This window comes from Typopeltis vanoorti, chromosome 14, assembly GCF_054136105.1.
Source record: "Typopeltis vanoorti isolate ZY-2024b chromosome 14, IOZ_Tvanoo_1.0, whole genome shotgun sequence".
Lineage (NCBI taxonomy): Eukaryota > Metazoa > Arthropoda > Arachnida > Uropygi > Thelyphonidae > Typopeltis > Typopeltis vanoorti.
The window spans coordinates 12,363,388-12,380,411 of NC_143562.1; the positions used below are offsets into that span (position 1 = coordinate 12,363,388).

General features: G+C 35.8%; 1 protein-coding gene across 1 annotated transcript in view; it reads right to left on the reverse strand.

The window, feature by feature from the left end:
• The window catches only part of LOC150099235 (protein FAM13A-like), a 267,122-nt gene that overhangs the window by 58,795 nt on the left and 191,303 nt on the right, over window positions 1–17,024 (reverse strand). The window contains exons 18-19 of the mRNA XM_090404288.1: window positions 8,893–9,168; window positions 1,156–1,322 (exon numbers count right to left, since the gene is read on the reverse strand). Of these exons, the coding sequence (XP_090260414.1) occupies window positions 1,156–1,322; window positions 8,893–9,168 (443 nt within the window). The remainder of the gene's footprint in view (window positions 1–1,155; window positions 1,323–8,892; window positions 9,169–17,024) is intronic.

Consider the following 17,024-nt stretch of genomic DNA (forward strand, 5'->3'; position numbering starts at 1 on the left):
CCAAAAATAAATTGGAAAACTGAACCAAGGCAAAAATGAAAACACAACAGAAGAAGAAAGGCATCACAACAGTAGGAAAGAGGATAACTTCTACACTGATTTGAAGGTGGTGTACAGATTATATTTGCAGAGAATTCTTTTAACATCAGATTGCAGTGTAGGAGGAGGATGATAATCATGAATTAGTTTCTGTATCGTGACGGTTTTGATATAACTATTAAATGTTAAAGTAAATTGTATTTTATTTAATTCTTCTAATAGAAGAGAATCAGAAGAACAAACTGTGTGTGTTCGGTGCACAAAGCTTTTTAATAATACCAGTCTTTTGTGAAGAATGATGATATTAAGCTGCATGAATATACCCGTCTGTGAAGGATGTCTTCCTGTAAATGGAAAATTCAATATTATCAGCAAAGTTACAACGTATTAAGGTATCCAGAAGGAGAAGACTGTTGTTAGATTCATGCTCAATAGTGAACTTAATGAGAGTATATAAGGTAATTTGGTTCTCTGAATGCATCATAAGGTATTCATTGGCCTGGTTGGCTGAGTGGTTAGTGTACCTGCTCTCCAACCAACAGGTCGCAGGTTCAAATCCCACCATTTGAAATGGTGGGATTTGAACTCTGGAGCAGACTATGTAAAAATAAAAAATGGGACTATGTAAAAATAAAAAATTACAATATATATATAAAATTGATAAAAATGGCAAAACAAATCTTTAGCTCACCCACAGTACAAATTGTACTATAGGTTTATAATAACCTTTCATGGGTGGAAACCACACATAAAATCAGCCAAAGCAGATGATATAGGACTGCCCATTGTGGTGCATTCAATTTGCTGAAACAGTTTATTTTTCCAGCCAAGTAAAGTAACCAGCACTGATAGTAAATTTAAATACCTTAATATCATTAGGAATTCACGCTTCTCATTGAGACACGAAAGTATGCACATGTTTTTTTGACTCTTTCACATTTTAAATATTATATACAATTCTGCTTTCTCACTGAATGATGCTCATGTTACAATGAGCGAAATATATAGGAATATTTAATAAATTCCTGTTTCCTTTACATGTATGAAACTGTTTATATTATGTCTACCATGCATGTTTCAATTAAACAACTGGTAAAGAAATTTAAATGAACTTACAGAGGCAGTTCATGAAGATTTGAATTGTTATATTTTGTTGCTAAATACTGAAGGGAATTGTTTGTGCATTTTTCTTCTTCCTCATTTACAGTCTTAGAAATCACTGGTTCTTCAGCTGGAACTGAAGGGTTCACTGACACAATATTTTCTTCAGATACAGCTAATTCCTGTGAAACAAATTTCAAAGTTACGAGTTTATTACTTTTAATAAACTGTATTAAAATAATGTATTAATAATATTATCAACTTTAATTTTATGTATAACTGGGAGGGGGGGGGGGAAGGATTGTAATGTCATTTCAGGAGGCAAAGAACTGCTTGTATTCCTGATTGCTACTCAAAAGGAAAGGAACTGGCTAGAATTATTGCTGAAGCAAGGCCACTGGATATGTTTGTTAATCACACGTGCTTTCCAAACCATGGTTTGCATATTCATTCTCCAACCAAACGGCTGTTAGAATTCCACTTGTGGGCATGGATGTTTATGATTGTCTTTAGATGGATATGAATTTTGTTACCCATGTGAGACTACTGCCCTGCTTATTGAAGGCCTGAAGTGGCTTGAAAAAGTTCCATGTTTGGTTTCTAGAGCAGGATTAGATGATGTAAAAAAAAAAAAAAAATAATAATAATAAAAAAAAAAACTAATGTAACTACAGGTTTACAACCTTACATGGCTGGAAGTCACAAAAAATTAACATTACATTGCACACATTTTTTTTTTATGTTTAGCACTGACAATTCATTTGATTCCTTTGTTCTTGCAGCACCAGACAATGCCAAATTTAGCTCTGATGAAATAATTGACCATCATCCTTTACGTAAAGAAATTTTGTCCAACCTATCAGTGTGATTTAGTGATGGTTCACTGAAACAACTTCACTAGAAATTGAAGAACCAGAGATTATAGTATGTGAAATCCTTTGAATGCATTCTGCATTTTATTGAAAATAAAACCAATAGAAATCAGCATAAATCACTTCTGATTTCTACTGATTCTAAAACATGATGAAATCTGAAAGTATTCTTAAGATCCCCTGATCTCTGTGAAAATTTTATTTCTTATAAAATTTAAATGGGGTGGTCCACTTTGTCTCATGGCAACCAATATTTTTAGACCCATTCAGCCACTGATCTGCCGCATTTTCCGTCCAGTCTTTTGACTCCTTGGAGGCCTGAATAATAATAATAATAATAATGTTAACATGCAGTGCAACAAAAGAAATAGTCCTTCCATATTGTTATGAGACTTATTCTGCAGCTTATATAAATCAGTCATAACAGCTATATATCAGATAATATAAATGAGTATAATAGATAATATACTAAAAAGAATATAAGTAGGAGGATATAGTATATTTTTGAGGTGGAACAGTATTAATTATGATAAGGATAAGTTGTGTCCTTTCAGAGTGAGAATTTGGTGTAAAATGACACTAATGGTTTTGAAAGCACGAAGTGTGAGGTGGAAGTGGGCAGGATGGGATATTTAGCAGGATGTTGTTATAATCCAAGGAACACAGAGGGTGAAGATCAAGAAATGTTTAGACACTTCAGTTTGCCAGATGCAAAATAAGTGCTTATTATGCGAGATTTAAGAAACAGAAGCCTAAATTAGTAAGAGGAAACAGCATGTAGTAACAAGGGAATGGAATTTCTGGAATTCTTGAACAATTTTCTCTAAGATCTACTATCTTAGGGAAAATGTAGTAGCAGGAACATAAGGTTCAAGAGTTTTGGATTTGGTTCTAGCATTGGAGAATTGGTTCTAACCAAGATGTCATCCCTGTCTTTCACTGGAGAGAGTGACCATGTAGTCTTGAGAGAATGAATTAACATGCAGCAATATTAAAGACTAAGGAATTTATGCAGCATTATAAGGAAAGTGATTATAATAATCTTAGAAATCAGTTTGGAGCAACTCCATGATCAAAGAATTGGGAGGGAGAGATATCACCAGTAACTAGTGAAGAAATATTTATTAGCAGAAATGACAAGTTGTATACCTCAAATGATAAAGATAACACAATGTGGTGTAAAGTGGATGACTAATAAAATCAAACAAGAACTGCAGATGAAAAAGAGGTTATGGAAAAAGTATAAGGAGAGTGGTGGAGAATACTTGCATGAAGAATGCGAGACTCATGACAGGAAAGTGACCAGTTTAGTAAGGAAGATAAAACTGGAATATGAGAAGTGATTAGTTCTCAGACCCAAGGAAAATCATAATTCTTTCATTATGTGGTCAGTAAGAGGATAAATGAATGTGGAAGAATGACACTATTGTCTTTCAAGTACTTTCTGTATATCAATAAGGCAGTGGGACCATATGGAATTTTGTTATGTGTTGCAAAATTTGAATAAGCTGGACAGATGGGCAAATGAATGGGGATATCAATCCGTTTAATGCAACTAAATATAAGGTCTTCAAGTTTCAGATCTACTAATGGGAGGCTGCATATATGGTGGAACTGTACTAGATGAAGTGGAGGAGGGAAGGAATATTGGGATGGTGACTGATAGAAACAAAGTTTAGAGAACATATTGCAAAGGAGGTGATGGCAATCCAGAGGAGTGCTGCAATACTGAAAACGATGCTGACCAGCAGAGACAGAAGAGTGGTGATTCCATTACAGAAAACCATGATCAAACTATATCAGGATTATTGTGCTCACATCCGGTTACTGGGATTTGAAGAGGATAAATTAATCTTGAAGTGGTACAATGAACTGTACTACTCCTTAAATTCATCCACTGTTTGGACTTTTACCACCATTTCAGGTGATGTATTCCATGCTTCTAGTATTCTCCATGCAAAAAAAAAAAAAAAAAAAAACCTTATCCTCTTTCTCACTACTTCCTTTTCCAACTTCCAGGTATGACTCCCTCATCCTTGTTCCTTCCCCTTATTCTACCATAAATCTCGACATTGTTAATCCAATAATAACCTTTCAACAGCTTAAATGTTTTAATCATATACTGCCCTTCGTCTACTATCCACAAACTCTGTAGTTTGCATGCATTCAGTTCTATCTTCATAATCAACATTGTACAGCTTGATCATCATTTTTGTTATCTGTCTCTGCACCCTCTCCAAGGTTATTTCATTCCATTCAAATATTTGTGACCAGATCTGAGCATAGAAATTGAGATGTGGTCTGATCAAAGATTTATACAATTGGACCACCACCCTTTAATTTCTCATGTTTTCAATGTCTTCCTCAATACTGCAGCAATTCTCAGAGTTGTCATTACAACTTTTAAAATATAGCCTCTGAAATTCAAATTTCTATTTACAATCACCCCAAGATCCCTTGCTCCATCCACTGAGTATAATGCATCCCATCTGTGTATCCCAAATTTCAGAACCTTACATTTAGCTACATTAGACTGATATCCCCATTCACATGCTAATCTGTCCAGTCTATCTAATTCTTATTGATCACCACATCGACGCTATTACTATTAACTCTCCTGACCTTCAAATTTGCAAACAACTGAATATCTTGCTGTAGTCCAGTGATAATATCATTGACAAAGATTGAACAGTAATGGTCCTAGTACTGAAATCTGTGGAACTCCACTTGTAACTATTCCATTCCCTGATGCTCAGAGTTGTATATACTCCTCCATATATGAATCTCTGATATCAGAAAGTCAGTTACTAATCTACTAACCTGATATTGCACAAGTTGTGAAGACATCACATCGGATAATGGCAATGATGCGGAGGACCTTGATGTGCAGAAATAGAGAGATTATGATGCCATTGCACAAGACCTTGATCAGGCCTCATATGGATTATTCACAGATTTGGTCGCCAGGTTTTCATGATGATGAGGATATGTTGTAAAGGGTCCAGAGAAGATTCACAAAAGTGGTTAGTGATCTTTGGAATGTGGAGTACGAGGACAGATTAAGAGAATATAAGTTGCAGAACCTTGTGAACAGGAGGAAGTGGGGGGAAGAATATGATTGAGAAATATAAGCTAGTCAGAGGTTGTTATGATGGAAGAGATTTTTCATAGAATGGGAGACAGGGATAGAACAAGAGGCCATCGCTGGAAACTGTATAAGGAAGGTGTGAGCAGAGGATTCTTTGCATGGAGAGCGGAATGCATTGCCTGAGTGAATTGAATCACTTTAAAGCATGGTTGGATGAGCATTGTGTTCAATAGTGTGCACCTCCCACAATGAGTCTCAGATTCCATGGAGGTCAGATGTTAATAATATCATCTAAATCCATTATGCAATTTAAACACCAGATTGTCATGTGGTGCTCTATCAAATACATTTGAATAAAGGATTTTTTTAAAGGCAAGCAAACAAAGTTAGATGTAAAGTAACTTCATGACTGGGCAACTCGTTGCATAGAGTGCATTATACATGTCCATAAGGATATGTGCTTGGCATTATGGAATACCAAGGCAATTGATATGAAGTCATTAGCTTCTATATACAAGTTGCCCAGTCGTAAAGTTTACGTACAAACTTTGTTTACTTATACTTGGATAAAGGATTAAACCAAGAATATAATTTCTTGGTATCTTTAATTTATAGTATAGCTAAGTGGAAAAACTTTTAACAAGAGGTGTACAAGGATTTTTCAAAGGCCTTTGATAGACTACCACATTACAAGCCAGTAGTTAAATTGAAACAGATGAGATTAGATAGCAGACTGATGAGTTGGATAGGTGATTGGTTCTCAGATAGGTATGGAGGAAATCTGTTTTGGGACCATTACTGTTCAATTCGTATGTCAATGACATTGGGACCAGCTTATCTGGAGATGTACAGCTGTTTGCCAATGATGCAAAGTTGGGAAGATCTATGAGAAATGGAGATGTTGTTGCCCCCAGCAAGGAGGATCTCAATAGACTATGTATGTCATTAGTGAGTGGAGCTGCAAAGTTTAAATGTTAGTTTAAATGCTGCAAAGTGCAAGGTCTCAAAATCTGGTAGGCAAGGTTGGGATGCAAAGTATACCATTAATGGAGAAATTTTGAAGTGAGGGTGGATAGAGACTTGAAGTTTATGGGTCACATTGCTAAAATTGTAAGAACATCACAATGACTCATGACAATAATGAGGTGGACAATGATATTTATGTATAAGGCTTTGATCAGGCCACATATGGACTACTCTGTGCAAATTGGGTTGCCTGGTTTTCAAGGGGGATGAGGTTACATTGAAGAAGGTCCATAGAAGGTTTTACTAAGTCAGTGTTAGGTCTGTGGAATGTCAGATAGGAGGAGAGATTGAGAGAATGCAAGTTGCAGTCTTGTGAATAGAAGGAGAGGGAATATGAATGAGACAAGTTGGTGAGGGGTTGTTACCAGATTAAGTGGAGGAAATTTTTCATGGAGTAGAGGGAGATAAGGGTAGAAAAAGAGGCCATCCCTAAGAGTGAGAAGCAGTTGTAAAGTGGTTGGTCTTTGGTAGAGCGGATAATTATCCGCTCTACCAAAGACCAACCACTTCCCCTAGACCTACCTGGTGTATACCAGGTCCCTTGCAGCTGCAAATTGTCCTACTTTGGCCAAACAGGCAGAACAACAAATATCAGGATTTCAGAACACCAAGACTACATCCGGTTTCACCAATACAGCCGCTCTGGGCTGGCAGACCATGCCTTAGATACCCACCATAAAATTCGTTGGAAGAAAACAAAAATAATTCATTGCAGCAAGTTTAAATACGAAAGATTATTCAAAGAATCTTCAGCAGCTCTAAAAAACATTCCTAACCTCAACAAATTTGGGTGCATGAAACTGCCCCAAATTTGGGAGACTTTCATTATGAGAACTTCAGCCCAACTGCCAAGACTACCAAATTAGCCCACAAGAGGGCACCATTAGGACTTTAGGAACAATATTAGTTTCTTGCTTTCTTCCTCATTTGCTTTGTGTTAGTTCCAGAGTGCACATACCATATCTTTATGTTCCTGAAGATGGCAATGTGACGTTGCCGAAATATAGAAGTAAACCAACAGTTCAATGCATGAGAGAATATGGACCTCCTGCAACTCGATGGAGGGCAGATGTTAATAATAATAATATAAAAAATTTGATGGAAAGAGACTTATTTTATACAAAGAAAAATTATTCACATTTTCTTCGGACATCTCCATGGATTTATGGGAAATTATCATTTCTGAAACTCTAGGAAGAGAAAGTCCACAACTGCAGTTAAGATTTGGATGATGTAAATAGATGAAGTTAAGGTTGAAGCTTTCTTTGTAGAAACAGTCATATCTGAAGATGCTTCAATGTACTCATATTCTTTGGAATTACCCCAAAGAATCCAATGGCTAGCATCATCTACGTAAGACCAAAACAAGTCTTGTGGTTTTGTTATCATCATCATTATCGGATATATACTCTCATATTGGATGTATACCAGATATCATGACAGTGACATAATATTCATTACTAGTTTCTGCTCGACATTTTTTTTTTTTTTTCCAAAATTAGCCTATCGCTTGTCCAATCACTGCTTTACCCAGCTCTTACATTTTGAACTTCTAAAGCAGGGGTTCCCAACCTTTGTTTCCTAGAGCACATTCTAAAATACCGATAGGGCGACGGGCACCATCTATTTTTTCAAGAAAATTTTTTGAATTCGTTTGTTAAATGAATACATACAAAGTTTACATTATAATCAAATGTTTTATTACTTAAAAGTTTACATTATATAAAAATTTAAATATATATATGTAAGTTAGTGTGATCTTTGGCATTGCATTTCATTGGCCAGTGCTTTATAATTAGGAGAATATGATGATATTCCAGTTCTTAAACTGGAATGAACAACTTCGAATGCACGTCTACTTTACATTGTATGCGTTTAATACTAGTCATGTATCATTAACACATGCATCATATAGCATGCCATGAATTGCTGCGTGATTATTTCAAACTATAAGGCACATGGTTGAACAGCGGCGGGCACACACAAACTGGTTGATGGGCGCCATGGTGCCGGCGGGCATAGGGCTGGGAACCCCTGTTCTAAAGCATCCATAATTGCACCAAGCCATCTATACCTTGTTTTATTTTTCTTGCCACTCAGGCAATTGTTCTGAGTATCTTTAACTTTCTATTATTTTTAAGATATCATACCATCTTAAATCAGCTCTTCTTACACATTCTTGAATTCTTCAAATATCTTCCCTACTGAACTGTTAATTTTAATGAAATCAATCATGCAATTTTAACATTCTTATGTAAAAAATGTATAAATATATATGAATTACTTGTAAATAACAAATTCTTCAAACTACACTCAATTATAATTTTCTTTTTTTTACTGAATTTGTCATAAAACATGAAATTTAGATTTTCTATTCATGCAAAGTTGCTAAAGAAAAAAAAATGAATGAATGGTATAGATCAAATAAATTTTTCAAATTTAAAATCGACATTTATTATTAAAGAAATTAATACATTTTCAAAATTTATGTTAATATTCAATTCATTAGTAATTTTTCCTAACATTTTAAGAATTTCATATGATTTCTTCACTTTAGATTTTTTTTCCGCTTTTTCATTAATACAATTCTTCAATTGCATTGATAGCTAGCAAGCTACTAATGCAATTCAAGCACTAATCAGAACATAAATTTGCATTTTGGAAAGTGCCACTATGCCCAAGGGCTCAAGTTTGCCCATCCATCTATACTATGGATTATCTTAATATTTGTTTCCTAATATAACAAAGAGAAAGTTCATTACTTACTCCAGTTGAATTTCTATGCTGAGGTGAAGTGAAATCCATTGCCTCATGTTCTAGGATAGGCTGAAGCTCTGTTCCCGAGTCTTTATTTTTGGAACTTCCAGACCCAAGAGAAGCTGATCTACCTAACCAGTGTTTCACGCTGCGATAACGGTCATATAATGGTCTTACCAGATCCCTATCAAATTTTTTATTTGGTCTACCATGTATGCTTTCAAAGTGTAGAAGAGTCTTTTGGATTGCTAATTTTTCATCCATCACCTCTTCATTTGTCATTTCCTGAACATAAAAATTGATGGAAATGAAATGGTGGGTATTTAAAGTTGTCAAAAAGCTGTACATTATTAGATTATCTATTATCAAAAATAAACAACTATATTAAATACCACATGTGAAAAAATTAAGCAGTCATTTAATGAATAAATAAATTCTGAGGACTGTTTTATATTATTCAAATACAGACAAATATCATTAGCAGAGATATTATTATTGTTGTTATTATTAAGTGACACCTCCAAGGAGTCTAAGGACTCATCATGGGAGGGCACACTACTCCACTAAACACAACTCACGATCTCTCCTGCTTAATCTTCCAATTACCATTAATACACAATGCCATCTACCACCAATCATCACTGGTATTTTTTTTTGTCTGTAAACTGTGTAAGTTCTTTTGGTTGCTTCGTCTGTATGCAGGATTAAAAAACTGAGTTTCTGGAAATAAAACTCTGCTACCTCTGTATGAAACTGGTTAACTCACCTTCCATTGAAAAAGCCCTTACAAATATTCTTTAATAAATTTAGTTTAATCTTTTATCCAGGTGTGTGCAAACAAAGTTTGTGCCTGAAAGTATCTTCAGGACTGGGGTAAAGTGGTACAACACCGGGCAACTCCTTGCAAAGGTGGAGCAAGCCACCAACACACCTATCTCAGTATTTCCCATAATGCAAAACACATCTCCCTTGCAGATATGTATAATGTTATGCATTAAGGGAAGGGCCACTACCCAGACTAGTTTAGACCTTTATTGAGGTCTCTTCAGTGGGAGCTAGGCCCAGAGGTGGAGATACAAGGCAGAAGCAATGGCAGGTCACCTTTACCTATAGGAGTTGCCAAACGGTGTGTCACCTTTTTATTAAATTACTCTGGATTTAGAGAAAGATGTTAAAAGTTTATTTTTCACTTGGATCGACTATATTTATTTGTTTGCTCACACTTCGATAAAGGATTAAACTAAATTTATTATAGTCTGACCAAGTGAAAAATAAACTTTCAACATCTTTCTCTAAATCCAGAGTAATTTAATAAAAAGGTGGCACACCGTTTGGCAACTCCTATAGGTGGAGATGACCTTGCCATTGCTTCTGCCTTGTATCTCCACTTCTGGGCCTGGCTCCCAACCAAAGAGACCTCAATAAAGGTCGAAACTAGTCTGGGTAGTGGCCCTTCCCTTAATGCATAACACTATACATATCCACAAGTGGGATGTGTTTTGCATTATGGGAGATACTGAGATAGGAGTGTTGGTAGCTTGCTCCACCTTTGCAAGGAGTTGCCCGGTGTTGTACCACTTTACCCCAGTCCTGAAGATACTTTCAGACGCAAACTTTGTTTGCACACACTTGGATAAAGGATTAAACTAAATTTATTATAGTCTAACCGAGTGAAAAATAAACCCTTACAAATATTCTTCTTTGTCACAGTGTGAATTGAACTTGGGTCTTTTCCAATTGAAGGATACAATGTCCTATTGTTTTTTCAATTGTGTTACAGAATGCTGGATCTAATATCTACTTTGCTTATGTAATTTTTGCATCACCAAACTGAAGCCTATTGGCTCTTTATTTTAGTGTTACAGAAATACTGCAGTAGTACTTCTGTAACACCTTCGAAAGTATCAACACAATAAATCAACTAACAAAGGTGAAGACATTTATCAGATATAAATGTACATCCTGATAAAATTATATCAGGATTGTGGAATACTGATTATGAAGACATAATCTGTATAAGAAAAGGAATGTGACAAATCATTGAGAAATCGTGGGAATATGACAAGGATATACTTAAGTTTTGGATCTGGAAAAGGTATATGGCAAGGCACCCAGAGAAAAGCTTTTCAAAACACTTCAATTATATAGGGTAAATGGAACATTATACAGAGCAATATGGACTATATTTAAGTTGGCAGTCAGCATTAGAATTGAAGGAAATACAGGAAGATGGTTTGATGTAAAATCAGGGGTAAGACAGTGATGCACATGATTTCGACTCTTATTCACCATCTACATGGATCACATTATGAAAGAAAGTGGCATTAGGCCTGATATTAGAATAACTGGAGACTTCAAACTTTGCTCTTTGCTTTATGTAGCTCATGTTATATTCCTAAACACATCTAGTGCAAGTCTGTGATTTTCTAACTAAATTGAATAACAGATGTAAGAAATATGGTATGAAAATCAGAAAAAAAAAAAGAAAAAAAAAATCAAAACTATGAAAATATCACATCGTATCCTATAGAAAAAGTAAAATATTTCAGCTATTTAGGCACAGTTTTTAATGAAGATAGCAAGCTAAATCTGGAAATAGACAACAGAATAAGCAAAGCTGGCATGGTGGGTGGTCAGCTGAATAAATTTATATGGAATAAGAGAGAAATTAGTCAAAGACCAACTAGCAGTATACAAGAGTGTTGTTCAAACCAGTTTGAAGTTAGGGATCTGAGAGTTGGGTTAGAAATAAAGCATTTGAACAAAGATTACAGACCACAGATATAAGAGATCTGAGAAAAATTAGGGGAGTGAATAGATGGCATCAATGGCAGAATAATTCTAGTGGGACAGTTCATTTGTTCGCTGATGATGCAAAGTTGGGTAGGGCTATAGTGAATGCAGAAGATGTCAAAGTCTTGCAAGATGACTTAGATAGATTGGAGTTCTGGACTAAGGAGAATGGATGTCAATTTAACGTGACAAAATGTAAGGTTATGCATTTCGGAGTGAAAAGATTAGCAGCAGTATACCACATTGGTGGAACTGTACTCCAAGAGATTGATGAGGCCAGGGACTTGGGAGTGTTGGTGGATAGGGAGATGAAGTTTAGGGGCACATTGCGAAAGTAGCTAAATCAGCTCATCAACTCACTTGGTTGATGAAAAATACCTTGACGAGCAGAGACAAGCAAGTTATTGTACCTCTGTACCGAGCCCTGATAAGACCTCATCTCGACTACTATGCCCAGATTTGGTCACCTCGGTTCCTTCTTGATGGGAAGGAGGTGGAGAGGATCCAGAGGCGAGTGACTAAGATGATAGCAGGTCTGTGGAATGAACCATATGAGAACAGGTTGAAGATTTGTGGGTTGCAGAAACTAGTTGATAGGTGGAAAAGGGGAGATATGATTGAGACATTCAAATTGCTAAAAGGATTCTATAGGATTAATTCAGAGGATATTTTTGAGATCAGGACTGGTGGTGGGAGAACTAGGGGACACCCATGGAAGCTGGGCAAGAGCGTGGTTAGCAGGGGTGTTAGAGCTGGGTTCTTCACTTTTAGAGTGGTAAATGAGTGGAATAAGCTGCCAGAGTCTGTTGTGGGTGCTATGACAGTGAGTGAGTTCAAGGCAAGGTATGATAGATACTGTGAGAGTGTTGAACAGTTGTGTGAACATGATGTTTAGGGCCTCCCTCGATGAGTCTAAGGACTCCCTGGAGTAGCCCGTTGTAATAATAATAATAATAATATTAAAAATGATGATATTAGAAAGGAACTTGACATTGTTAGCATTCAAGAATGTGAAAGATGGTATTGGTCACTTAAAGAATGACTGAAAAAAGGTTAGTAAAATAGGTGTTTGGTGAAAGATGCAGGAAAGAAACCCAGAGGAAGACCAAGGTCTAGGCAGACTGATTTAGTCAAAATGCCATAGAAGCACTGTTATGAAATGTTACATATGACAATATAGGGGTGTTGAGAAGTAATAGACTAATTTGGAGGAAAATTGTTAATTGTTGAAAACCTTAATCATATAGTGCTGTCATAGTAGCCTGAACACTCCTTGAGGGTACATATCAGGAAAATGATGATGAGATTATGAAGACAAATTGAGAATTTGTAGAATGCGCTACTAGCAAACAAGAGAAAGAAGGGTGATATGATTGAGACTTACAAACTTCTGAAAGAGGTATACAGGATATCAGTAAATGGAATGTTTCATTTTATGGAGGATGGGGAGAGAATGAGAGGTCATCCTTGGAAGTTGAGAATGAATGCCATCAAGAAGAGGGTGAGAGCTAGATTTTTGTCTCAGAGTGGCGCACAATTGGAACAGACTGCAATTGGTGGTGGTGAGTGCAGGTAGTGTGAATGAATTCAAGAACAGGTATGACAGCTGGTGTGGGTATCATGTGGCCTCTCTTTATGAATCCCCCCCGACTCCTTGGAGATCTTTATAATAACAATAATCCATCTTAATATAATAGAAGCCACATAAAACAAATATAAAAACCCCTTACCAACTTAAGAGACAAAAGTTGGTAAAAGGTTTTTATCAGATTAATGCTGAAAAGGTTTTTCATAAAGTCATCCAAGGAAGCTGCATAAGGAGGGTGAGTAAGGCAGTGGTTTTTTTGCATAGAGTGGTGAATGATTGAAATGCATTGCCTGAGAATGTGGAGAGAATGCAGAGAACACGAATGTATTTAAGGCATGGTATGATGAGCTATGTGTGTGACAGAGACCTCCCCCATAATGAGTCATTGACTCCATGGACGACTGAAGATAATAATCATAAGAGTAATCTACATTTAGCCAACCTTCAAAATAATGACCCCCTCAATTTACTGACCCTTGCACATCAACTAACTTCTGGTAGAGCACCACGTAATTGTAACTTGCCATCTAGTGCAGCACCACGTAACTTGCCATTCTGATAATTGAAGGGTTCAGATAAATGGCAGATAACATTTATTACAATTTATTACAGTAATTTCATCTATTACATCATTATTTCATCATTACGTCTATACTGGCTAACCAGTATGGATGTAATGCCACTATGTTGCATGAATGGTGACAATGGTGAAAACATAAAGCTGCCATCACAGCAACAGTTTCAAAATTTTAGAGCAAAACAGGAAACACTTCCAGATTAGGAGTTTTATATAATGCTTAAGTATATTCTTCTAAATGTTTTCTCTCCCAATAATAAATGCATGAAGTTTATATTTATCTCACTTTTACCATTATCCTGGCTAATGTGGAAGGATGTCTTCCACATTATCCAAGTCTGATGTGGAAGGATGTCTTTGCTCACCAACTGATAGGTTCATGGGTTTGAATACCACTACAGGCATGGATATTTGTGAATGTTTTTAGGTAGGAGATGAATTATATCATCCAGTGTAGGACTACCACCTTGCTAATTGGAGACTTGAAATAGCTTGAAAAAGTTCCATTTTTGGTCTCTAAAGAGTTTCTGCATTATGTAAATATATAAAAAAAAGTAAAATTATAAAAAAAAAAAAAAGAACAAACAGAAACATTAGACCATCCACAACATTCATGTACTAGAGGTTTACCTTTCATAAGCGAGTCACAAAAAAAAAAAAAAAAAAAAAAAAAATTGTGGTTTCATATAAACCTAATTATAGTAGAATTCCAACCACAGTGAAGCCTCGCACTGGAGACAGTTTGTTATAGTACAAAGTTCACTATAGTGAATTTACAGAAATAATACCTGCTTGTTAACATTGCTATATGGTGATCAATATTCATTATGAGAAAATTATGATGACTACTACTACCATGATGGAATAATAACATTAAGTTTCTGATCTTTTGATCTTTATATTAAGGTCATCATCTAGAACAGTGTTCCTCGGTGTGTTTCATGTGGTTTTCCCAACTGGGGTGTGAGAGAATTTTATTAGTAAATAATATTTTTATCATCATCAAATTCCTGACATGTACCCTCAAGCGGTTTACAGGATATATTATTATTATTATTATTATTATTATTCTTATTATTAAACAAGACCTCATGGAGTCAAAGACTCATCTAGGAGGTCCTTTTATCTCACGCACATCTCATCATACCGGGTCTTAAACACATTCAAACTCCTTGCAGACACCACACTCTCAGGCAAGGCATTCCAATCATTCACAACTCTGCACGAAAAAAACCTGCCTCTCACTCCCCTACTCACACCCTCTTTATACAGTTTCCAGGGATGACCTCTGGTTCTCCCCTGATCTCCCACTATTCGCTGTAGAACTTCTCCACCATTGATCCTATAGCAACCCCTTACCAACTTGTAGGTCTCTATCATATCTCCCCTCTTCCTTCTCTCTGTTATTATGTTATTTCTCTGTTATTTTTCTCTATTTCTCTGTTATTCTCTGTTATTTCATGTAGTACTATATGATAGTACTACATGAAAAATTTACACATTACTAACTTCCCATCTACAATTTTCCCCAAATCAGTCTATTACTTGTCAAGACTCCAATATTATCATTATCAGATCTTATATTTCTAACGTCTAAGGCACATTGTACCGTATCAATCCACCTATATCTTGGTATTCCTCTGGGTCGTTTTTCTGCCAAAATGGCAGAGAACACTTGTTTTGTTAATCTTTCCTTGCTCATTCTGTTTAAGTGACCATACCACCTGAGATTATTTCTGCTAACTCATTCCTGGATGCTCACAATGTCAAGCTCTTTCCTAATATCCTCGTTTTTAATAGGATATTGCCATTGATGCCATCTGTTCACGCCTCTAATCTTTCTCAGGACTCTGATATCTGGGGTCTCTAGTCTTTGGTCAAGTGTTTTACTTCTGACCCAGCTCTCATATCCACAAGTTAAAACTGGTTTGAACACTGTCTTGTATACAGCTAATTTAGTGTTCCGACTAATTTCACTCTTATTTCATATAAATTTATTCAATTGACTTCCTACCATACCAGATTTGTTGATTCTGTTGTCTATTTCCATATTTAATTTACCATCTTCACTAAAAATCGTGCCTGAGTAGCTGAAATGTTTTACTTGTTCCACAGGTTTCCCGTTCACAACAAGTTGACATTTTCAACAATTCTACCTATTTTCATTGTATTTGTCTTTTTAATGCTGACCATCATACCATATCTATTACAACAGTTATTCAATTTAGTCAGGGAATCTTGCAAACTTGTAGTGGATTTATTTAGAAGTATAACATCGTCCGCATAAAGCAAAGAGCTGACATTAACATCTCCAATTTTGATATCATGTTTAATACCACTTTCCTTCATAATGTGATCCATATAGATAATGAATAACAGAGGAGTTAATGTACATCCTTGTCTCATACCAGATTTAACATTAAACCATCTCCCTGTACTTCCTTCAATTCTAACTGTTGACTTACAACTCAAATACAGACTAAGTATTGCTTGATATAATGCCCCATTGACAGCATATAACTGTAGCGTATTGAATAGCTTCTCTCTTGGTACCTTGTCATATGCCTTTTCCAGATCGACAAAACTCAAATATTTTATATTTTTTTATCTTTGTTTGTTAATTTTCAGATACAGTTTAAAATATTATCATAATCAAATTCCTGACATGTACCCTCAAGGGGCATACAGGATATGATAGTACTACATGAAAAAAATTACATCATTACTAACTGCCTATCTACAATTTTCCAGCAAATCAGTCTGTTACTTGTCAAAATTCCAACATTATCAGATCTTATATTTCTATCGTCTAAGGCACTTTGTATCGTATCAATCCACCTGTATCTTGGTCTTCCTCTGGGTCATTTTGCTGCCTAGCAGAGAACACTTGTTTTGCTAATCTTTCTTCGCCCATTCTTTAAGTGACCATACCACCTGAGATTAGTTCTGCTAACGCAAAGCGAAGATCTGATCCGGACAGCCTCTATTTGGCCTGAATCCAGCTTGTTCTTCAAGCTTTTCTTCCACAATTCTTCTCAACCGTTTCTCAAGTATACTTGCATAGATCTTGCCAGGAACACTCAGTAGGGAAATACCTCTGTAATTCTCACATTCAGTTTTATTTCCCTTTTTATATATGGGTACTATGAGAGCTCTACTCCAATCATCGGGAATTCGTCCCTC